The sequence below is a fragment of the Hippopotamus amphibius genome, chromosome 17 (genome assembly GCF_030028045.1).
Source record: "Hippopotamus amphibius kiboko isolate mHipAmp2 chromosome 17, mHipAmp2.hap2, whole genome shotgun sequence".
In the NCBI taxonomy this organism is placed as follows: Eukaryota; Metazoa; Chordata; class Mammalia; order Artiodactyla; family Hippopotamidae; genus Hippopotamus; species Hippopotamus amphibius.
This window is the reverse complement of record NC_080202.1, coordinates 51,475,975-51,497,088: the sequence shown is the minus strand read 5'-3', so window position 1 is coordinate 51,497,088 and position 21,114 is coordinate 51,475,975. Positions and strand designations below refer to the sequence as shown.

At 42.2% G+C, this 21,114-nt stretch overlaps 1 protein-coding gene across 2 annotated transcripts in view; it reads left to right on the top strand.

Moving 5' to 3' along the window:
* The window catches only part of FOXK2 (forkhead box K2), a 72,249-nt gene that overhangs the window by 3,469 nt on the left and 47,666 nt on the right, over positions 1-21,114 (top strand). Inside the window, exon 1 of one of the 2 annotated variants that reach the window (XM_057715599.1) lies at positions 18,427-18,572. The exons of the other annotated variant lie outside the window; for it this stretch is intronic. Coding sequence (XP_057571582.1) covers positions 18,538-18,572 — 35 coding nt within the window. The 5' untranslated portion in view covers positions 18,427-18,537. Of the gene's footprint in view, positions 1-18,426; positions 18,573-21,114 lie in introns of those variants that run through there. 2 annotated transcript variants of the gene reach the window in all.

Sequence of the window (21,114 nt, the reverse complement as noted above, 5' to 3'; positions counted from 1 at the left end):
CCTGCAGTGTCACCCTGATGGGAAGCCATGGGCTTGGTGATTAGGATGTTTTGGAGGATGAGGAAGGAGATGGGGTGTGGGACCCCTGGGTGAAGAGAGAGAGAAGAGAGTGGGGGTGTAAGAAGTGTTTGTGGGGAGGGGGTAGATATTGTAAGGGGGGGCAGAGGTGAGATTAGGGTTAGGATGAGTGGAAACCATGTGGATCACCAGGGTGAAGTTGGTGGGGAAACCACTGAGAGATGTAGCTGAGGCCCAAAGAATGGACACAGTTGAGATGTGGAGGATAGAGTTCCCAGTAGATGATAAAATGAGGATGTCTTTTCTTTTTTTTTAATTGGGGTATAATTGATTTACAATATTGTGTTAGTTTCAGGTGTACAGCAAAGTGAATCTGTTATACAAATACATACATCCACTCTTCTTCAGATTCTTTTCCCATATAGGCCATTACAGAGTACTAAGTAAGAGTTCCCTGTGCTATACAGTAGGTCCTTATTAGTTATCTATTATATATATAGTAGTGTATATGTGTCAATCCCATTTTTCCAATTTATCCCTCCCCTACTCTTACCCTGCCCCCAACCATAAGTTTATTTTCTACATTTGTAGCTGTTTCGTTTTTGTAGATGTTCATTTGTAGCCTTTTTTTAGATTCCACATATAAGCAATATCATATGATTTTTCTTTCTCTGTCTGACTTACTTTACTCAGTATGAGAATCTCTGGGTCTGTCCGTGTTGCTGCATATGGCATTATTTTGTTCTTTTTTATGGCTGAGTAATATTCCATCATATGTATGTACCACATCTTCTTTATCTGTTGATGGACATTTAGGTTGCTTCCATGTCCTGATTATTGTGAATAATGCTGCAGTGAACATTGGCGTGCATGTATCTTTTCAAATTATGGTTTTCTCCAGATATATGCCCAAAAGTGGGATTGCTGGATTGTATGGTAGCTCTATTTTCAGTTTTTTTAAGGAAACTCTGTACTGTTCTTCATAGTGGCTGCACTAGTTTGCATTCCCACCAAAATGAGGGTGTCTTCTTTGAGGACCTAAGCAGAGCCACTAGTGAGGTCTGGCATGTTTTCTTGTTCCAGGGCTGCAGGGTTGGCTGAAACACCTTCATTTTATGACCTGAGACTCTGCCCAGCTTGTAGGCAGAGCTAAGAGCTGGGGTCCAGGATGGCTGGAATCCAGGACCCAGAAGTAGGCGACATGTAGTGACAGATCCATAGCAGAGGGGTAGAGGTGCTTTGCACTTTGGAAAGTGCTCAGTATACAAATTAATTGCTTTTAATGACAACTGTGTATTTTTTAAAAGCTACAATATGTATTCATTTGGCAAATTGAGATACATTTTTATTATCACTTATTTGTAGACATTAGAAACACAGTGCAGCTACTTTAGCATAAACAGTTACTTTACTAAGTTAAAAATAACCCAATAACCAGCTTATTTGTACTTTACCTAGCATTTAATAGTTCTTCTAGTGGTAAAACTCAGTTTGTTCATTTTAATGTTTACTCAAGGAGTAGTTTAAGATGGTTTGGATTTTAAATAATTTGAATTTCGAACACATTTTGAGAAACAAGCCTACATGATGGGACCTGTCACCTGTAGTGGTCATTTGTGTGCCAACTAACTGTATCAGGAGAAGGCAAGGATGGGCTCTGGGGCTAGACAGACTGGAGTCAGATTCCAGCCCTGCCACTTAAACTATTGGAGTTTTAGTTCCCTCATTTTCAACAGGGATAATAACTGACATTGTGTGGCACAGTTAGCAGCGTGCCTGTGCCCTTGCCCTTGCTAGACATCAGGGGCTGCTTGTATCTTGTCTATCACAGTGTCCTGGTGTGGGGAGCCTTTGGAGATCTAATGTGACAGAAAATGTGACATTGGGGTGAAAATGTTCTCAAGGCACCAGCACTTTCCAGCTTGCTCGTAGCTCCACATTCATGCACACGTGTGTGCATTAAATTGATCAGGGGCGTCTGGGCGTAGTGAGCAAAGTTTGAAATTTCTTCCGCCAGGAGAATTTATCTTTTTCCCTCCAGGAAAAGACAACTCTGCTCCAATATGTCAGCTTCACCACAGACCTTCCCTGTTTCAAGGGGAAAGGAAAAGTGCCTCTGCCTTGGGGGCAAAGTCAGGAAAGGGAACTGGTTAAAAGTCATGTCCTGTTTGTGGTCTGATTTGAAGGATTCTTGTTCATTAATGCCATTGGCCAAACTTTCATTTTGTAAATGAAGGATGGCTTCTCTGTCCAGTTGAAGAACTTTGCAATTTACAATATACTGTTTTTCTTTTTAAAACTGCCTTTTTATTGAAGTGTAATGAGCCACGTTTACTTTTGAAACTTGGGCCAAGGTCTCTTCCTTAGAGGCAGTGAGGACCTGAAGCTGGGCTCCCCTGCAGGCCTTGAATGTCAGCCGTGTGCTTTTCAGGCATTCAGAGGTGCTATGGACTGCCCTCCTAGGGAGTGGTAGGTCATATAGCCCATTCTTGGGACTGGCCTGTCAGCAGCACTTTCCGCAGTCAAACTGGGTGAGGCAAAATACTCCCTCCTCATCACTTTGTGCTGTAACTTGTCTTCTTGCTTGACTTTCTCCCCTACTGGTCCACCAAGATGGGGACCAGGTCCTATATGTTTGTACCCCCTGGTAATGGCGCAGATCCATCATCACTTGGTACATATATAATGTACACATGCAGGGAATTGCCCGTGGTCCAGTGGTTAAAACTTTGCCTTCCAATGCAGGGGGTGTGGGTTCAGTCCCTTGTTGGGGAGCTAAGGTCCCACATGCCTCACTGCCAAAAAAACAACATAAAATAAGCAATACTGTAACAAATTCAGTAAAGACTTTAAAAATGGTCTACTTTAAAAAAAATAATATACTTGTGCCTGTTGACTACTGATTTAGGATATTACTATAATTGAATATTCTCAAATGTTGATCATTTAGTGACAGGATACTGGTCTGATGTGGCTCCCTCACTTATGGTCGCCTATTCATCAGCAGATCCCATCTAGATCCACAGTTGCAGAAGCACAGCATAGCTTCATGCATAATTGGTGGAAATATTCCAGAAGATGAGGCTGTTATGGTAACAGAGCAAGTTTTTCCATTGTGAAAATTCAACGATTCTTGCTTTGCTGAGGAGAAAGGTTTTTTTGTTTTTGTTTTCTTTGATGAAAAAAAGAGGGTTTCTAAAATAAGAAAGCTTTTAACCAAAGCAATTAGCATTTTGGATAGTATTCTTATCTGTTTAACATTTTTGTGTAGCTCATGTTTTCTTTATGTTTGGGTTTTGGAGTAGTTTATAATATCTTAAATAACGGTAATACGGTAAGTCAGCTCCCAGACTTCCGGTCCCAGATTTTAATGAGGATTTTTTGAATTTGCTAATGAAACACGGTGCATCAGGGCACACTGAAGGCACACATTGCCATTTCTGTGATTTGAAGCAGCCTGAGCACCGTGACAAAGCTTTACTGCCGTCATTCCAGGAAATGGCTTTGGGGAGATTAGAAAGCACCTTATGGGAAACTGCGTTTCCTAACGTGCCTCAGTTTCTGGAGTATATGTTTGGTGCTGAGAATTCCATAGGAATTTTAGACATTATTTGGCTTTTGCTGCAGTTTGTTATTTGTAGAATGCTTCTGTATCTTATCCAGTGAAGGGTATCAGAGTACAACAGTGGGTTCTCACTGGGGTACCCTTCCCCTCCCCGGGATATTTGGCAACCTCTGGAGAGTTACATTGATACAACTGGGAGGGGGTGCAACTGGGGCTGGGGCTAGGGATGCTGCTAAAAGTCCTGTGATGTACAGGACAGTCCCCCCACAACAGGGAATGATCCTGCCCCGAGCATAAGTGGTAGGATGACGGAGACCCCTGGGGCACAGTGATCTTAACAGTCACTACCATTGGGATGTTATTCTTAGCCCTATAGACAGTGAATTTTAGTAACTTACAAATGGTACCTGTTTAAAACCTTTAAGGTACCAAAGCATTTGTTTCTTTCTCTTTTTTTTTATTGGCTGCGTTGGGTCTTCGTTGCTGTGCATCAGCTTTCTCTGGTTGTGGCGAGTGGGGGCTACTCTTCGTTGTGGTGCGCAGGCTTCTCATCACGGTTGGCTTCTCTTGCTGTGGAGCACGGGCTCTAGGTGTGCAGGCTTCAGTAGTTGCGGCACACGGGCTCAGTAGCTGTCACTCTTGGGCTTAGAGTGCATAGGCTTAGTTGCTCCGCGGCATGTGGGATCTTCCTGGGCCAGAGAATCGAACCAGTGTCCCCTGCATTGGCAGGTGGATTCTTTTTTTTTGGGGGGGGGGGGTGCTGCCCAAGTTCACACTTGGAGCAAATGGTCTGGGCAGGAATCCCATTCAGGGCTTCCTGACTCTAAATGTCTTCATCAGGTCATTATACTGACATCTTTTGTGTGTGTGTGTGTGTGTGTGTGTGTGTTGACTTTTTTTTTTTCTGACATTCAATAAACTGCATATATTTAAAGCGTACGATTTGATATTTTTTTATTAGTAATGTATGTATGGCAATCCCAATCTCCCAGTTCATCCCACCCCAACACCCCCTGCTTTCCCCACTTGGTGTCCATATGTTTGTTCTCTGCATCTGGGTCTCTATTTCAGGCAGGTGGATTCTTAACCACTGTACCACCAGGGAAGTCCCAAAGCATTTGTTTCTTTTTTTTTTTTCTTTTTTTTAAGAGCTTTTATTGAGATACAGTTAACATACAATAAACTGCGTATATTTAGAGTGTACAATTTGGTATCCCAATCTCCCAATTCATTCCCCCCCAACCCTCCCCACTTTCCCCACTTGGTGTCCATATGTTCTCTACATCTGTGTCTCTATTTCCGCCTTGCAAACCGGTTGATTTGTACCATTTTTCTATATTCCACATATATGTGTTAATATATGGTATTTGTTTTTCTCTTTCTGAGTCACTTCACTCTGTATGACAGTCTCCAGGTCCATCCATGTCTCTACAAATGTCCCAGTTTCATTGCTTTTTACAGCTGAGTAATATTCCGTTGTATATTTGTACCACATTTTTTTTATCCATTCATCTGTTGATGGATATTTAGGTTGCTTCCATGTCCTGGCTATTGTAAATAGTGTTGCAATGAACATTGGAGTTCATGTGTCTTTTTGAATTACGGTGTTCTCTGGGTATATGCCCAGCAGTGGGATTGCTGGGTCATATGGTAACTCTATTTTTAGTTTTTCAGGGAACCTCCATACTGTTCTCCATAGTGGCTGTATCAATTTACATTCCCACCAGCAGTGCAAGAGCGTTCCCTTTTCTCCACACCCTCTCCAGCATTTACTATTTGTAGATTTTCTGATGATGCCCATTCTGACTGGTGTGAGGTGATACCTCATTGTAGTTTTGATTTGCATTTCTCTAATAATTAGTGATGTTGAGCAGCTTTTCCTGTGCCTCTTGGCCATCCATATGTCTTCTTTGGAGAAATGCCTGTTTAGGTCTTCTGCCCATTTTTTAATTGGGTTGTTTGTTTTTTTGATATTGAGCTGGGTGAACTGTTTCTATATTTTGGAGATTAATCCTTTGTCTGTTGATTCGTTTGCAAATATTTTCTCCCACTCTGAGGGTTGTCTTTTCGTCTTGCTTATAGTTTCCTGTGCTGTGCAGAAGCCAAAGCATTTGTTTCCAATTCAGTGGCAGGTGCCTTTCTGAAATGAAGCCAGAGGTGGAGAGGTCTGGCGTAGAATCACTCCCTTTGCAGCTTTGGAAGGACACTCACAGGAGGCAATCCTAACTCTCACCTGGGTTGTGAGAAGGTTGGTCATAGTACTTTAAGGAGTAACCTGATGTTCTCCCCTTTGGAATGTGTATGCTCAGGCATATCCAGTGGCTTTAGTTAGGTTGATTAAGTTACTTTACAAGCATTTATGGTTAATGAGAAAAACATTGAGTTGTCCTAGTGGAGTTGTTCCAGTTTTTTGTGGTCTTGGTTCTCTTGAAAAATGAACTGATGGTGTGAGGGAATGTGAATTAGTGTCACTACAACCACACTATGAAAGACTGCTGTGAGGATGCCGTTTTCTCATGGTACTCACCAGTAATCAGCAGTGTGAAACTCATCTTTTGACTCTTGAAGAGATGGGATACAGAAAACCCTAAACAAGTAGATTAGAGACTTACTGTTGTGTTTTCTGGTCTTTATGTTTTTGCCATTTCTTAACTTTTGGAGGATGTTAGGATTATGAGTATCAGTCTTACAGCTGTTTGAACTGTGTGGGGAAAGGTGTGGTTTAAATATAAACTGTCCATCTCAGTTCCTCCTTGAGTCTTGTGTTCCCACTTTGCCTAGTCTCCCTCTGGACTTGCCCACACGTGTTTTAAACACTGCTCATATCCTATACCTTGGCGCTCAAGTTTTCTGTGCGCTGGGCTTGTTCATCATCAGGTTGTACACTTACTGGGACTGTGGCCTATGACCTTCAGTGACCTTGAGTAGTGCCAGGAACATGATAGGACTCAAATGTCTGTTGGTGGATTTGTTTGTAGGCTTTGAGGTTTGTATCTGGTAGATATTGCACCAGAGGAAACAGTTTAGAACCAGTTATAAAGTTAAATTCACTCTTTGATTCTACAATTCCCTGCACTTGATTTCTTATTTTTATTGATGACCATCCTAAGTGGCCTTTTTTTATTTGTATTATGTGTAATACAATACAGTTTTTTATATGTTTTAAGTTAAAGTTGGTTGATACATGGAGGGGGTCAGGGGAAGCCTGGATAATGTGAGAAGAATTTTCTGTAGTTGAATAATAATGTCCTTGATGATATGCATTGGTCATATAACTTGTCATGCTGCATGGTAACCACTATAGATCTGTTCCAGGAGTGAGTCAGACCATGAAGTTTTCTTTTCTTCAGTGTTGCTCCACGCTAGACAACGTGGGTCTAGTCTTGCCTACGTCCCTGCAAATATGTCTTCACTTCTCCCACAGAGCAGGTGCACAGATCCTGGCTCCTATGACCTTGGGCTGGAGGAGGGCCAGGCTCCTAGTGGTTCTTCTGGCTGAGGACTTTTGCAGAGGTCTGGGGAGATCCTTCTGGGATTGACCAATCCAGAGCACGTCCTGGTTTTAATGAGGTGGTTCAACTCTAACCCCCACTTCTGCCCCACCTGTGAAAGTTATACTTTATTTTCCATTGATCTTTTACTTTGTTCTCTCTTTAAAGTTGTTTTTCAGAGTGTTCATTTTCTTGTTGATGCAAATTTATCTGTTAGTCACAGTTTTGAAAAATACCTAGTTCTTTATAACATCTGTGGGTTCCTAATAACCAGGCATTCAATGTTTAGGGGTAAATTTTTCCCTGTGTATCTCTAATGGGAAGAGCTTTGCTTTCATAAATAATTTTTTAAAATATTCATTCATTCATTCATTCATTTGGCTGCGCCAGGTCTTAGATGAGGCACGCAGGATCTTCATTGCAGGATGCGGGATCTTTTTAGTTGCAGCATGTGGGCTCTTAGTTGCGGCATGTGGGATCTAGTTCCCTAACCACGGTTGGAACCTGTGCCCCCTGCATTGGGAGCAGGGAGTCTTAACCACTGGACCACTAGGGAATTCTCTATAAATAATTTTTTAAATGATTTTAGTATTTTGGGGATGGTGATATTTGACCACTTTTATTTGTTAAATGACTGGCTTTTTTCTTTTTTAAAAAATACATTTATTTTTATTTATTGGCTGTGTTGAGTCTTCATTGCTGTGCATGGGCTTTTTCTAGTTGCAGAGAACAGGGGCTTCTTATTGTGGTGGCTTCTCTTGTTGCAGAGCACGGGCTTTAGGCATGTGGGCTTCAGTAGTTGTGGCACATGGGTTCAATAGTTGTGGCTCTCGGGCTCTAGAGCACAGGCTCAGTAGTTGTGGCATCAGGCTTAGTTGCTCCATGGCATGTGGGATCTTCCCAGACCGGAGCTTGAACCCTTGTCCCCTTCACTGGCAGGCAGATTTTTAACCACTGCACCACCAGGGAAGTCCCTAACATCCTAAATTTAAAACAATCTATTTTGAATTGATATCAACTTCAAAAACATAAGAACTCTGCTCCTATACAGTTCCTTCTTCCTCCCTTTTATGTTTTTGTGACAAATTACATCTTTATACATGTGTACCAAATACCATGGTTTTTTGTTTTTGTTATTTTTTCCTGTGGCTTGTGGGATCTTAGTTCCCCGACCAGGGATTGAACCCGTGGCCACAGCAGTGAAAGTGCCAATCCTAACCTGGACTGCCAGGGAACTCCCGGATTTATGATTATTTTTATGCCTTTGTTTTTTGAATCCTGTAGGAAAATGGAGTTATAAACCAAAGTCACAATACTAACTTTTATATTTTCTCATATGTTTATCTTCACTGGAAATCTCTTTTTCTTCATATGACTTTGAGTGACTGTTTACTGGTCTTTCATTTCAACCTGAAGGACACCCTGTAGCCTTTCTTGTAGGGCAGGTCTCATGTTAGCAGACTCCTTCAACTTTTATTTACTGAGGATTGTCTTAATTTCTCCCTTGTTTTTTGAAAGATAGTTTTGCAGGATATAATTCTTGGTTGACAGGTTTGGTTTTTTGTTTGTTTGTTTGTTTGTTTGTTTTTTAAAGACTTTAAGTGTCATCCCACTGTCTTCTGGCCTCCATGGTTTCTGATAAGAAATCAGCTTGTTAACCTTATTGAGAGTGCTTGTATGTAACATGTTACTTTTCTCCCTGCTTTCACAATTTTCTCTTTATCTTTTGATGGTTTAATTTTAATGGCTCAGTGTTGAACCTCTGAGTTTATCCTGTTTGGAGTTTGTTGAGCATCTTGGATTTGTAGGTTCATGTCTTTTCATCAAATTTGGGCCATTCTCTGCAATGATTTTTTTCAAATATTCTTTGACTCTTTCCCTTTTCCTTTGGGACTCCCAAAATAGGTATGTTGGTCTGCTTGTTGATGTCACATGAGTCCTTAGGGCTGTGTTGTCTTCTTTTTTCTTTCTGCTCTTCAGACTTGATAATTTCAGTGGTTCTGTCTTTAAGTTTGCTGATTCATTCTGCCTGCTCAAATATGCTGTTTGATCCCTGTAGTCAATGTTTTGTTACTGTACTTTTTAGCTCCAGGATTTGTTTCGGTCCTTCTTATACTTTATATTCTTTATTGATATTCCTTTTTTGTTCATACATCATTTTCCTGATTTCCTTTAGTTCTTTGTGTTTTCCTTTAGTTATTTGAACATACTTAACACAGTTGTTTTAAAGTCTTTATCTAGCAAGTCCCGTCTCTCACCTTCAGAGATAGTTTCTGTTAATTAATTTTGTTCCATTGAGTCATGCTTTACTGTTTCTTTGTATGCCTAGTAATTTCTTTCTTATTGGAAACTGGACATTTGACTGTTACAATGTAATAGTTCTGGAAATCAGATTCTCCTCCTTCCCTAGGGTTTGCTGTTTTTCATTTGTTGAAGGCTACAGGAGTCCTTTCTGCCTAGTGATTTTCTGAAACTATTAGTTTAAAGACTGTATTCCTTGACAGAGTGATCCCTGAAGTCCTGTTTCATGGTTTGTGTTCAGCTGGTGGGTTTTTGTTGTTGTTGTTTGTTTGTTTGTTTTTTGTTTTTTTGGGCCATGCCATGTAGCATGCGGGATCCTAGTTCCCCAACCAGGGATTAAACCCACGACCCCTTCAGTGGCAATGTGGAGTCTTAACCACTGGACCACCAGGGAAGTCCCTTAGCTGGTGTTTTGACAGAGATTTCCTTGAACACCAGGAACTCTCCCATCTCCCAGTCTTTGAAAATTGTATCTGTGCCTAGGCCACCCTTCAACTTTTGACCAGGCTTGCATTGTGCTTCGGGATCAGCCCAAGGTGAAAGCCCAAGGTCTTCTCAGGTCTTGTATGAGCATGCATCTTACCCTGGGCATGTGTGTGGCTTTCTGAATTTCCCAGTATGCACTGTTACTCCCTGTACCGCCCCCGCCCCCCCCACGGTTGTGTTTAATTAGACAATATGCAAAATATTTACAACCAATTCCCCCCTGCACTGTTACTTTTGAATGTCCTAACTACCCAGAAAAACTCTCCCCAGCTTTTGCATCAGGCAGTGTATTGTGTATTTGGACTGTAATCTTTTGCCATAGGCTCTGGGGCAAATTTGACTTGCAGTGTTTTCAAACTTTTTCAGCCTGAGTTCAGAGGTAGGCAAAACACAGAGGGGTGCTTGTGTCAGTCCTTCAGGTAGCCCCCAAACGGGTTGGAACAGACATATGCAATAAATTGGGAATAAGATATGCTCTGCGCCCTAGAACCAAGGAAACTCCCACATTGGCAACCTAGGCTGCTTGCTCTTTAAGATCATTTATGCTTTAAGACCAAGTCTGCTGCTGCCCTACAGAGGGGATGGACAGGGACAGCAAATTCTAAAACTTCCCTACCTTTCAGTACCACTTTCTCAATTCAGCACTTGGTGGTTATAGACTTCTGACTGCTTTGCAGGGTTTTTACAAATTGGTTCTGACAGTTTCTGCTTGTTTTTCTGTGTGTGTGTGTGTGTGTGTGTGTGTGTGTGTGTGTGTGTGTGTGTGTGGTGGGGGATGAGAGCTTGAAGCTTCCTACTGAGCAATTTTGCTAGTGTCACTCCAATTGATTAGTTCTTTCCAGTGAAATTTTTAATTCTTTCAATTCTCATTTTTCACTGAGTATGAAATAGTCTAGTTGTTTTCCTTGGATTATTTATTTATTTATTTATTTATTTATTTATTGGCTGCATTGGGTGTTGTTGCTGCGTGTAGGCTTTCTCTAGTTGCAGAGAGCAGGGGCTACTCTTAGTTGTGGTGTGCAGGCTTCTCATTGTGGTGGCTTCTCTTGTTGTGGAGCATTGACTCTAGGCACATGGGCTTCAGTCGCTGTGACATGTAGGCTCGGTAGTTGTGGCTTACAGGCTCTAGAGCGCAGGCTCAGTAGTTATGGCACATGGGCTTAGTTGCTCTGTGGCATGTGGGATCTTCCCCGACCAGGACTCAAACTCACGTCCCCTGCATTGGCAGGCAGATTCTTAACCACTGCACCATCAGGGAAGTCCCAGAATATTTATTTTTATTTTTGGCTGTGTTGGGTCTTAGTTGTGGCACCCGGGATCTTCGTTGTGGCACGTGGGCCCTTTGTTGCGGCGCATGGGCTTATCTCTCTAGTTGTGGTGTGTGGGCTCAGTAGTTGTAGCACATGGGCTTAGTTGCCCTGTAGCATGTGGGATCTTAGTTCCCTGACCAGGGATCAAACCTGCGTCCCCTGCATTGAAAGGTGGATTCTTAACCACTGGGCCACCAGGGAAGTCCCTGTCCCATTTTTTTAAAAGTGAAATAGAATGTGAAAAAATTTCTAAATTACCTTGAGTCCAAAATGACATGAAAGTCAGATTCTTAGTCATTCTCAATAAGTCTGTCTTGGCTATTTTTAGTAATTTGTTAGGGTCTGTACTTTGAATCAAAAGATATGAAATTCTTCAGTAGTCTTAACGCAGTGTGAAGTTGATTTATTTTCTTTAAAATCCCTTAGAAAAAATTAAGACCATAGTAGTGATTTTGTTAATGTTTCTTAATATCTGCAGGATGTTTTGCTTTAGCATAAAGTAAGAAATAATATTGCATTTAAGTTATTACAAATATCTTCAAATGTTGCCATGTGTAGGCCAGTGGGAACGGGTGAAGTTCTTCCATATAGATGGTGCTGAGGGTGGAATGGAGGCTGTGGGGCACCAACCTGCAGCTCCTCCTCTCATTTGCTCTGTGAGATCTGTTGAGTTGATTCTTATCCCTATTCCAAGTTGAGGCTTGGAGGTATTAACCCAAAGTTGCATAGCTTGGATTTGAGCCCACATCCAGTTTTCTTGCCAGTTTTTTAAACCACTAAGCTTTACTCAAGGCCAAGAAAAAGTCATCGGTTAGAAGACGGGAAACTACAGGTCAATCTAAACTTGGCTTTTTTTTTTTTTTTTAAACCAATGAGATGTTTATTTAATTTATTTATTTTTGCTCTTTAAGAAAAATTGAAGTATAGTTGGTTTACAGTGCTGCGTTTCTGGTGTATAGCAAAGTGATTAAGATACAGATATATGTGTGTGTGTGTGTGTGTGTACACTTTTTCAGATTATTTTTCATTATAGGTTATTATATAATACTGAATATAATTCCCTGTGCTATGCAGTAGGACCTTGTTATTCATATATAGTAGTGTGTATCTGTTAATCCCAAGCTCCTAATTTATCCCTCCCCGATCCTTTTCTCCTTTGGTAACCATAAGTTTGTTCTCTATGTCTGAGTCTGTGAGTCTGTTTCTGTTTTGTGAATGTTTGTTTGTATCACTTTTTAGATTCCACACATAAGTGATATCGTATGATATTTGTCTTTCTCTGTCTGACTTACTTCACTTAGTATGATAATCTCTAGGTCTATCCATGTTCCTGCAAATGGCCAGATTTCATTCTTCTTCGTGGCTGAGTAACATTGCATTGTGTACATATACCACATCTTCCATCGGTTAGAAATGTAGGGGTATGTGTGTGGCATACTTGATGCATATCTGCATTTGAAACACTATCAAGGTGGTAAGAATGCTTATCTCCAAATGGGCATCATGGGTTGACATTTCTCTTTTCCTTTTTTAAAAAATACTGTAATGAGTATATGTTTCTGTTTAATAAGAAGCTGCTGCATCTAAAAGTTGACCACTCAGATTTAGAGTAATGTGTTCTTCAGGCATGTTAGTTATTCCTCTTCTGCAGCAAGCGAACTGCCCTTCCTGTGGCTTCCAGACCTGCCTTGTGATTGTGAAGTGGCCTGTGTATGTCGTAAATAGGCTAAAGAGCTGTGATGATATAGGTGGATATTTACTTACTTTGTAGTACACTTTTGACATGGAAGGACATTTAGTCTTGCTTTGAAATGCTGTGTGTGTCTTGTTCCTAGAATAGGCTGTGTCCACAGATTGTGGCAGCTGTGCCTATCAGTAGATCATGTCACCGCTTGTCAGCTCTTAGGAGTGAGTATATTAAAAATAATCTCGAATTCTCAGAGATGTGAGGATTGCCCTCCTGCTTGAAAGGAAAAATAGGAAGTTTCATGGAGTCCATTATTGGTATAAATGTCGCATGGCCCCACGTGTTGAAATTTGTGTTCTGTTTGAGTTGCCTTCATAGGGCAGTCTGATGGGAATTTTATTCTTTAGTTCTGACTTTGTGATTGCTAGCAAGGAAAATCCGATTCATCAAAAATAGTTTATTTGTTGGGCTTTGTGTGAAAGTTTTGTGTTAAAGTTCGTATCTGTGGACATAGGCAAAGACAGCTTTCCCTTTTCATTTTTGAAAGAAAAGAGGGATTACTTTTCCTGATTATGCCCCAGACCATCCAGTCTGTTGTTGGCATCTGTATTTTGGACAGTTCAAGGGCACTCTTCTCCTAGCCTGTAGTAACTGTGTATTTTTTAGATGTCTGGGTATCTGCCCTTCCTCTGGTTAGGGTGGGCCCAGGAGGCTTCTGATAGAGAGCAAGGCAGGGGCAGGGCCGCAGGGCACCTCCTGTTTAGAGAGGTTATTAGTACTTTAAACGACAGTACATGTTGTCTCTCTCTGATCTCAAATCTTTCCCTGATCTCAGACCTCTCCCTCACAGTAAACAAGAATCCACGAGAAAACTCTTTGGCTTTTCGAGGGCCCAGCAGTTGAGGGCTGGGCTGTGATGCAAGGGTCAAGAAGATGTGGCCCTGCCTTGGTGGGAGGGGCCGTGTGGGGACAGGGAGGCTGGAGGGAGTTGGAGTAAGGCACAGTCTAGAGAGTTGCATATATGGACTGATGGTCAGGGGGCCTGAGGCTGGGGAGTACCCTGCCTGCCCAGAAGTTTGTCCTTCATCAGCCAAGGAGCTCTGGTGTTCAGAGCAGAAGGGTTATCATGACCGCATGGTGGGGGTGGAGAAGAGCGGGGCTGGAGATGGATGCGGAGCCAGACCTGGGTTTTGCTGCTCATGACTAGACACAGCTAACAGGGCCTTAAATAAGATCCTTACACAGATCTGTGGGCAGAGATATTTTGGAGTTCCGAACGTTTTGCGATTGTAGAAGGGTGACCCAGTACTTATGTATAACTCAGCTCCTGGGATCTCCTGCAGAGACTGGGCTGCGCTACTGCTCAGACATATCTTGTTTCTGCAGAGAAACATGCACGTTCCCACTTTCAGATCAGGCTTTGTGGCCATATGAATAACAACAAAAACCAGACTTTGGTGACTTCAGAATTGTGGATGAGGGGTTTTGTGCCCACGGAAGTGTATTTCTCTCATTTAAAAAATATGAAGTTACTGTGGTTCTGGCCTTTACAGTTTTTGATGGCCAGCATTCCAGCATTACCTCTGTATTCCAGATAGCAGGGTGAGCACTTCCTGGAGTCCCAGGCACTTTCTGTGCATCATCTTGGTTAGCATTGGAATTCATGGCTCCACCTGACTGCAAGGGCGTGTGGGTAAGCAGGCAGCTGTAGATGCTCTTGCAAGGAGGGAGGGAGCATGTATGCTGTGTGGTGCAGCTTGCAGGAGTGAGGGGAGTATGGGCATTGTTAATGGTTCTTGTAGCTGCCATTGGCTAGTCTGAGCACATGGGAGGCAGAGCAGATGCTAAGCCTTGTCCAAGAGGATAACACAGACCTTGTGGCTTGCATATGTGTCGTTTATGTTTTTCCTTCTGGCATTAATGTTCTAGTCTGGTGTTTTTTTCTGGTTTTGTCCTATGGTTTTCACTGTCCTTCCTTTGTTCTGTGTATTTCTTGTCCCGGGCCTCCTTTGACCTGTTCAGTGCTGAAATTCAACCTGGATGAAGCAGAAGCTTCACTATTGAGGAGGATGGACTGAGGTGGTCCCAGGTGCTTTTCAGGGATCCCACTCCGTCACCTGTGGTCTTTCTTGATGGTGATGTCCTTAGTCTCTTCCCACTTTCCCAAGCACATGAATTTCCTACTGGCTGGAGGGAGGGGAAGGACCTAGGCTGGTGCTCCCAGGAGCTAAACTGTTTCAAAACATGAGAAGAGATGGAAGCACACTGATTGGTTCTGCGTGGGCCACAGGCTTCAGTGGACAAGGTGCTGAGATCAGCACCTCTACAGGACCATGTAGGTGAGGAGTGGCACCGGGTCCTGTCAGAGGGCAGCACATGCTGCTTGGGTGGGGAAGTTCTAGAGCAGACCTACACCTTAGAACTGCCCTAACTGATTGGGAATGGTTGAATTTCGTTTTGGACACATTGAATTTGAGGCAGTGGTAAATCCCCAGGATTTATATTAAGGCACAGGTTCTTCGACCTTCCCAATTTTGATACCAGCCAAAAGCATAGCATTCGGGGTGGTAGACACAATGAGGAGCAGGTGGGCTGTGCACTTGGAGGCTGAGCTGGTTGCTCAGACTTGTGGGGCCTATGGTCAGAGTGCCCTGCCCAGGTTCAGGGTTCTCAGCCCTTGTGCGCTGCCCTCTCCCCCTTTCGCTCCCTCCCTCCGGGAAGAGCAGAAGGTGCAGTGTGTGTCTGCCTCGCACCCCTCACTGGCCTCATTACTGTCATTTTGGTGACGTGTTGGCTCTACTTGGTTCTTAGAACATGAGTAAGCCCTGCTCTGTGGGTGAAGTGGGAGCCCTGGTTAGCTGGGCCCCTCACTGGGATGGTCTGTGAGGTGGTGCCAAATGTCCAGGTTTGTTTGTTCCAATCGTTGACTCTTTACCAGGGGTAGGCATTACCATCAGTCACTTGGAGGTCTTTTGAAAAATGGTGCTTGGGCCTCCTTGCCCCTTCAGAGACAGGGGGAGAGGGCAACGGGAGGGGTGTGTGTGTGTGTGTCTGTGTGTGTGTGTCTGTGTGTGTGTGTGTGTGTGTGTGTGTACACTTTGGAAAACCTCTCCAGCAGCTTCTGGTAGGCACCTGAGGTTACAAAGCACTCTCCAGGAAGAAGCATGTAAAACTTAGCAGTTTCTGCAGAAGGTTCTTTGTGCATCAGGCTCTGGGTATGTGTTTGAGGGCTGACCTCCAGCCAACTGATAAGTGGGGCTATGGGCTAGAGTTTAAATGATGAAATTAAGTTTATTTTGAAATATTATAAATTTTAAAATAATATAACGTAATGCTTGTGATAGAACATTTGAAACAATGAAAATGGCTAGGAAAAATTACCTGTAATCTCACCATCCGTAGGTAGCCACTGTTAGTACAGAACATTTGTGCATTATTCTGTGAATAGGTTTAAATTTGTTTTTAAATAGTAGGGACCCCCTTTATAGATAGAATTTTTGTCTCCTCTTTTCACTCAATTACTTCTTTTCATGGTGTTAACTCTTTTAAAACGTGCTGGATGAGCTTCCTTCTGTTGGACGTGCTGTGAATTACCTTACCATCCCCCTATTGTTCAACATTTAGATTAACCATTTTTTGCTATTATAAGCAATACCGATATAATATATGATAGTAGTAAAAAAGTTGAATTTTGAATTAGTAGATTCTTAAAGTTGCTGTTCCTGTGTCAAATGCACATTTCCTTTTTTAAATGTTCTTTCTTTTTATTAAAAGTATCAGAAGACACATAGCACCATTGAGTTCATTTTGCAAAAGGAAAGATCACCTCGATTCTACCATGCTAGCAGTTCTCTTCATTCTCCCAGAATTCTCTTATGGTCCTTTTATTGTCTGTGATATATGAGTGGTGGCAAGCTGCCCTCTGGACTGCTGCTGGGGGCTCCTCTGTGTATCGTGTTGTGGTATAAAATAAAAGAGCAAAGTGTTTTCCTCTTTTTATATGGAGTAAAAGCCCCACCAAACTTAAGCTACCTCCTCCGGCCAGGCTCAGCCATGGGCAACCCAGTGAAGGACTTGTCCCCCTACCACACCGAGGAGGGGCTTACAGACCGCCCAGCCCAGGCAATGATGATGAGTCCTTGAGAATCTTCTTGTCTTTCCTTTTCTGCTTTGTTTTCTGGTGAGATAGAAAATACTTTGGGATTTTTTTTTTAAACTGGGTGGTGATGGGACTTCTTTTTGAAGTAGAAAACTTGATATGAGGGTGGGAGGGAGAAATGGAAGAGTAGTGAAGCTTTTACAAATGTAAAGCTGACTGACTTTTAGATCAAATATCTGTATTTAAATTTGGTTTATTTGAAATTACTCGTATTTTAAATTAGAATCTACAGCTTGAACAGCTTATTAATTGGATGTAAATTTAAATGTTAAATTTTGAATTTAGTTACATTGAGATGAACTACAAAGAGTCAAACCTTAAAATTTTTTTTTGCTTATATATAGACGTGAAGAAAAGACAACAGTAGTTCAGTAAAATAATTAACAGTTTTGGAGTACCATTTATTTGTCATTTGTCATATCAGGAAGAGGTTTAGAGGGAAAACGTCATAGGTTTCATTGAATATACTCATTTTCTGAGTTCTTTTTTTATATATAAATTTATTTATTTATTTTCTTTATTTATGGGCTGCGTTGGGTCTTCGTTGCTCCACATGGGCTTTCTCTAGTTGCTGCTAGCGGGGGCTGCTCTTCATTGTGGTGTGCAGGCTCCTCATTGTATTGGCTTCTCTTGTTGTGGAGCACGGGCCCGGGGCATGTGGGCTTCAATAGTTGCAGCACATGGGCTCAGTAGTTGTGGCTCACGGGCTCTAGAGCACAGGCTCAATAGTTGGGGCGCACAGGCTTAGTTGCTCTGTGGCATGTGGAATCCTCCCAGGGAAGGGCTCGAACCCGTGTCCCCTGCATTGGCAGGCAGATTCTTTATCACTGCGCCACCAGGGAAGTCCCTGAGTTCTTTTTAAAGTAGTTTGTCAAGAGTGACAGCAGAGGGCACACATATAAATAGGTGAGCAGTGAATGGCTTTCCTGGCACTTGGCACCTGGGCTTGCTGAGTGGGAAGCCTTTTCATTTGTTAATACTATGTGGTATTGATGAACTCAGTGGCAGAGGAAGAATAAAGATGCTGAGGTAGAGAACAGACTTGAGGACATGGGAAGGTGGGGAAGGAGAAGCTGAAACAAAGTGAAAGAGTATTGTTGACATTTATATACTACCAAATGTAAAATAGCTAGCTAGTGGAAAGCAGTTGCCTAACACTGGGAGATCAACTCGATGATTGCTGATGACCTAGAGGGGTGGGATAGGGAGGGTGGGAGAGATGCTCGGGAAGGAGGCTCAAGAGGCAGGGGATGTGGAGTATATATATAAATACAACTGATTTGCTTTGTTTTACATCAGAAACTGGCACAACAGTGTAAAGCTATTATACTCCAATAAAGATCCAAAAAAAAATACTGTGTGGCTGAAGTGCAGCGGCCCCCTTGGAGGACTGACATGCGACCTTCTGGGGCAGTGGGTCCACACTGGAGTGCATTGGTCTCTGGCTTCACTGACAGGCCCCTCCTCTAGGTGAAGGTGTACATCCCGCCAGCCTCTCTCACAGAGGGAGGGAGGAGGGCATGTGCGGAGAAATCGTCAAAAAAGTACTCCTGAGGTAAGCAATTTTATGGAGTTGGAATTTCAAAAAAAGTAGTTTTAGATTCTATATGTCTAATGATTTAAACTTTTATTAAATCTGTATATTAAAAATTGACAACTTGCATGACAACCAGATATGACACTCAAAGCAAAACTTTTGGTAAACTTCTGAAAAATGGTTTTATTATGCTTAACTTACTATTTAAACTACATTGTGTCTTAAAGCTCCTGTGAGCTCAGGAGGCGGGAAGGCTGAGGCATAGAGAAGGAGCCTGGTGGGGGGGTGTCAGAGTGCGGCCAGAGGTGCATTGGTCAGGGGTTGGTCAGCCAGTGTGCAGGAGCTGCTTGCTGTGTTGTGTGTTGTTTGTTTTTCTGTGTTTCTTTTAAAACTGCCTGCCTTTGGCTACTGTTTAGGTTATTTACCTGGGAAGGAGGTACCGAATTGGTTCAACTTCCTGAGCTGATTAGAAGGCATAATGTTGCCCGTGTGGATGTGCCCGTGTGCCCCTTCCGCCTGTGGGCACCTGTAGTCTGACTGTAGCAGGACTTTTTGGCTTGTCTCCAGAGGGGCCATAAATCAGAGGTCATTTCCCATGTGGGGGGCTTGGTATTTTCTAAATCTGTTTCCCCCCTCAGCTATTGGAAATACTAACTAAAAACTGGACATGCTATCAGAATAATATTTTGAGATGTCTTTTTGTTTTTTGGTGGGGGGGGGGTTAATCTTTTTTAGAGCAGCTTTAGGTTCACAGCACAGTTGATCAGAAGGTCCAGAAATTTCCCATACACCCCCTGCCTCCACACACACAGCCTCCCCTACTATCAGTATCCCCAACAAAGTGGGATATTTGTACAGTCGGTGAACCCATATCGACAGTTCATAATTACCCAAAGTCCATAGTTTGCAATACAGTTCAGTCTTGGTGTTGAACATTCTATAGGTTTAGACAAATATATATTTACATGTACCCACCATATTATGGTACCATACAGAGTGGTTTCACTGCCCTAAAAATCCTCTGTACTCCACCTATTTATCCCTCCCTCTTCCAACCCCACCCTTGGCAACCACTGATCTTTTTACTGTCTCCATAGTTTTACCTTTTCTGGGATGTCATAGAGTTGGAATCACACAAATATGTAGCCTTTTTGATTGGCTTCCTTCATTTAATAATATGCATTTAAGGTTCTTTCACTCTTTTCAAGACTTGATAGCTCCTTTCTTCTTAGTGCTTGATAATATTGGATTGTGTGGATGTACCACAGTTTATTTATGTGCTGAATCACATGGTAAGAGTATGTTTAGCTTTATAGGAAACTGACAAATGGCTGAACCATTTTGCATTCCCACCAGCAATGAACAAGAGTCCCTATTGTTCCATATCCTTCTCTGCATTTGGTGTTATCAGTGTTCTGGATTTTTGTCATTCTGTGTGGTTGTATCTCATTATTGTTTTAATTTGCATTTTCCTCATGACATGATGTGGAACATCTTTTCATATACTTATTTGCCATGTGTATATCTTCATTGGTGAGTTGTCTGTTCAGAACTTTTGCTCATTTTTAAATCGGGTTATTTGTTTTCTAGTCCAGTTTTAAGAGTTCTTTGTGTATTTTATTTTATTTTATTTATTTTATTTATTTATTGGCTGCGTTGGGTCTTTGTTGCTGCACACGGGCTTTCTCTAGTTGCTGAGAGCAGGGGCTACTCTTCATTGTGGCGTGCAGGCTCCTCATTGTAGTGGCTTCTCTTGTTGTGGAGCACAGGCCCTAGGCACGTGGGCTTCAGTAGTTGTGGCACATGGGCTTAGTAGCTGTGGCTCATGGGCTCTAGAGCACAGGCTCAATAGTTGTAGCGCATGGGCTCAGTTGCTCTGTGGCATGTGGAATCCTCCCAGGGCAGGGCTCGAACCCACGTCCCCTGCGTTGGCAGGCAGACCCTTCACCACTGCGCCACCTAGGAAGTCCTCTTTGTGTATTTTAGATAATAGTCCTTTATCAGATATGTCTTTTGCAAATATTTTCTCCCAGTCAGGCTTGTCTTCAAATTCTTTTGGTGAAATGTCTTTTAATAAAAAACAAACAAACAATAATTAAGATTTATTGAGTGCTTACTAAGTTCTGACACAATTGTAAGTGCTCTTAATTTTCTTTTTTTTAATTGTGGTAAAATACATGTAACATGAAATGTCCTAGCTGAACCATCTTTAGGGTATACAATTCAGTGACATTAAGCATATTCACATTGCTGTGCAACACCACCACCTCCAGAACACTTTTCTTCTGGTAAAACTGAAACTGTGCCCGTTAGACACTGATTCCCCATCCTCCCCTCCCGTGGCCCAGCCACCACCAGTCTAACTCTCTGTCTCTATGAATTTGACTCCTCCAGGGACTTCAGGTAGAATCATACAGTATTTGTTCTTTTGTGTCTGACTTATTTCATTTAGCATAATATCCTCAAGATTCAGCCATGTTGTAGCCTGTGCTAAAATTTTCTGATGAAATGTCTTTTTAAAAAAGAAAACCACATTGCAATTTGGTCATTTATGATAGAG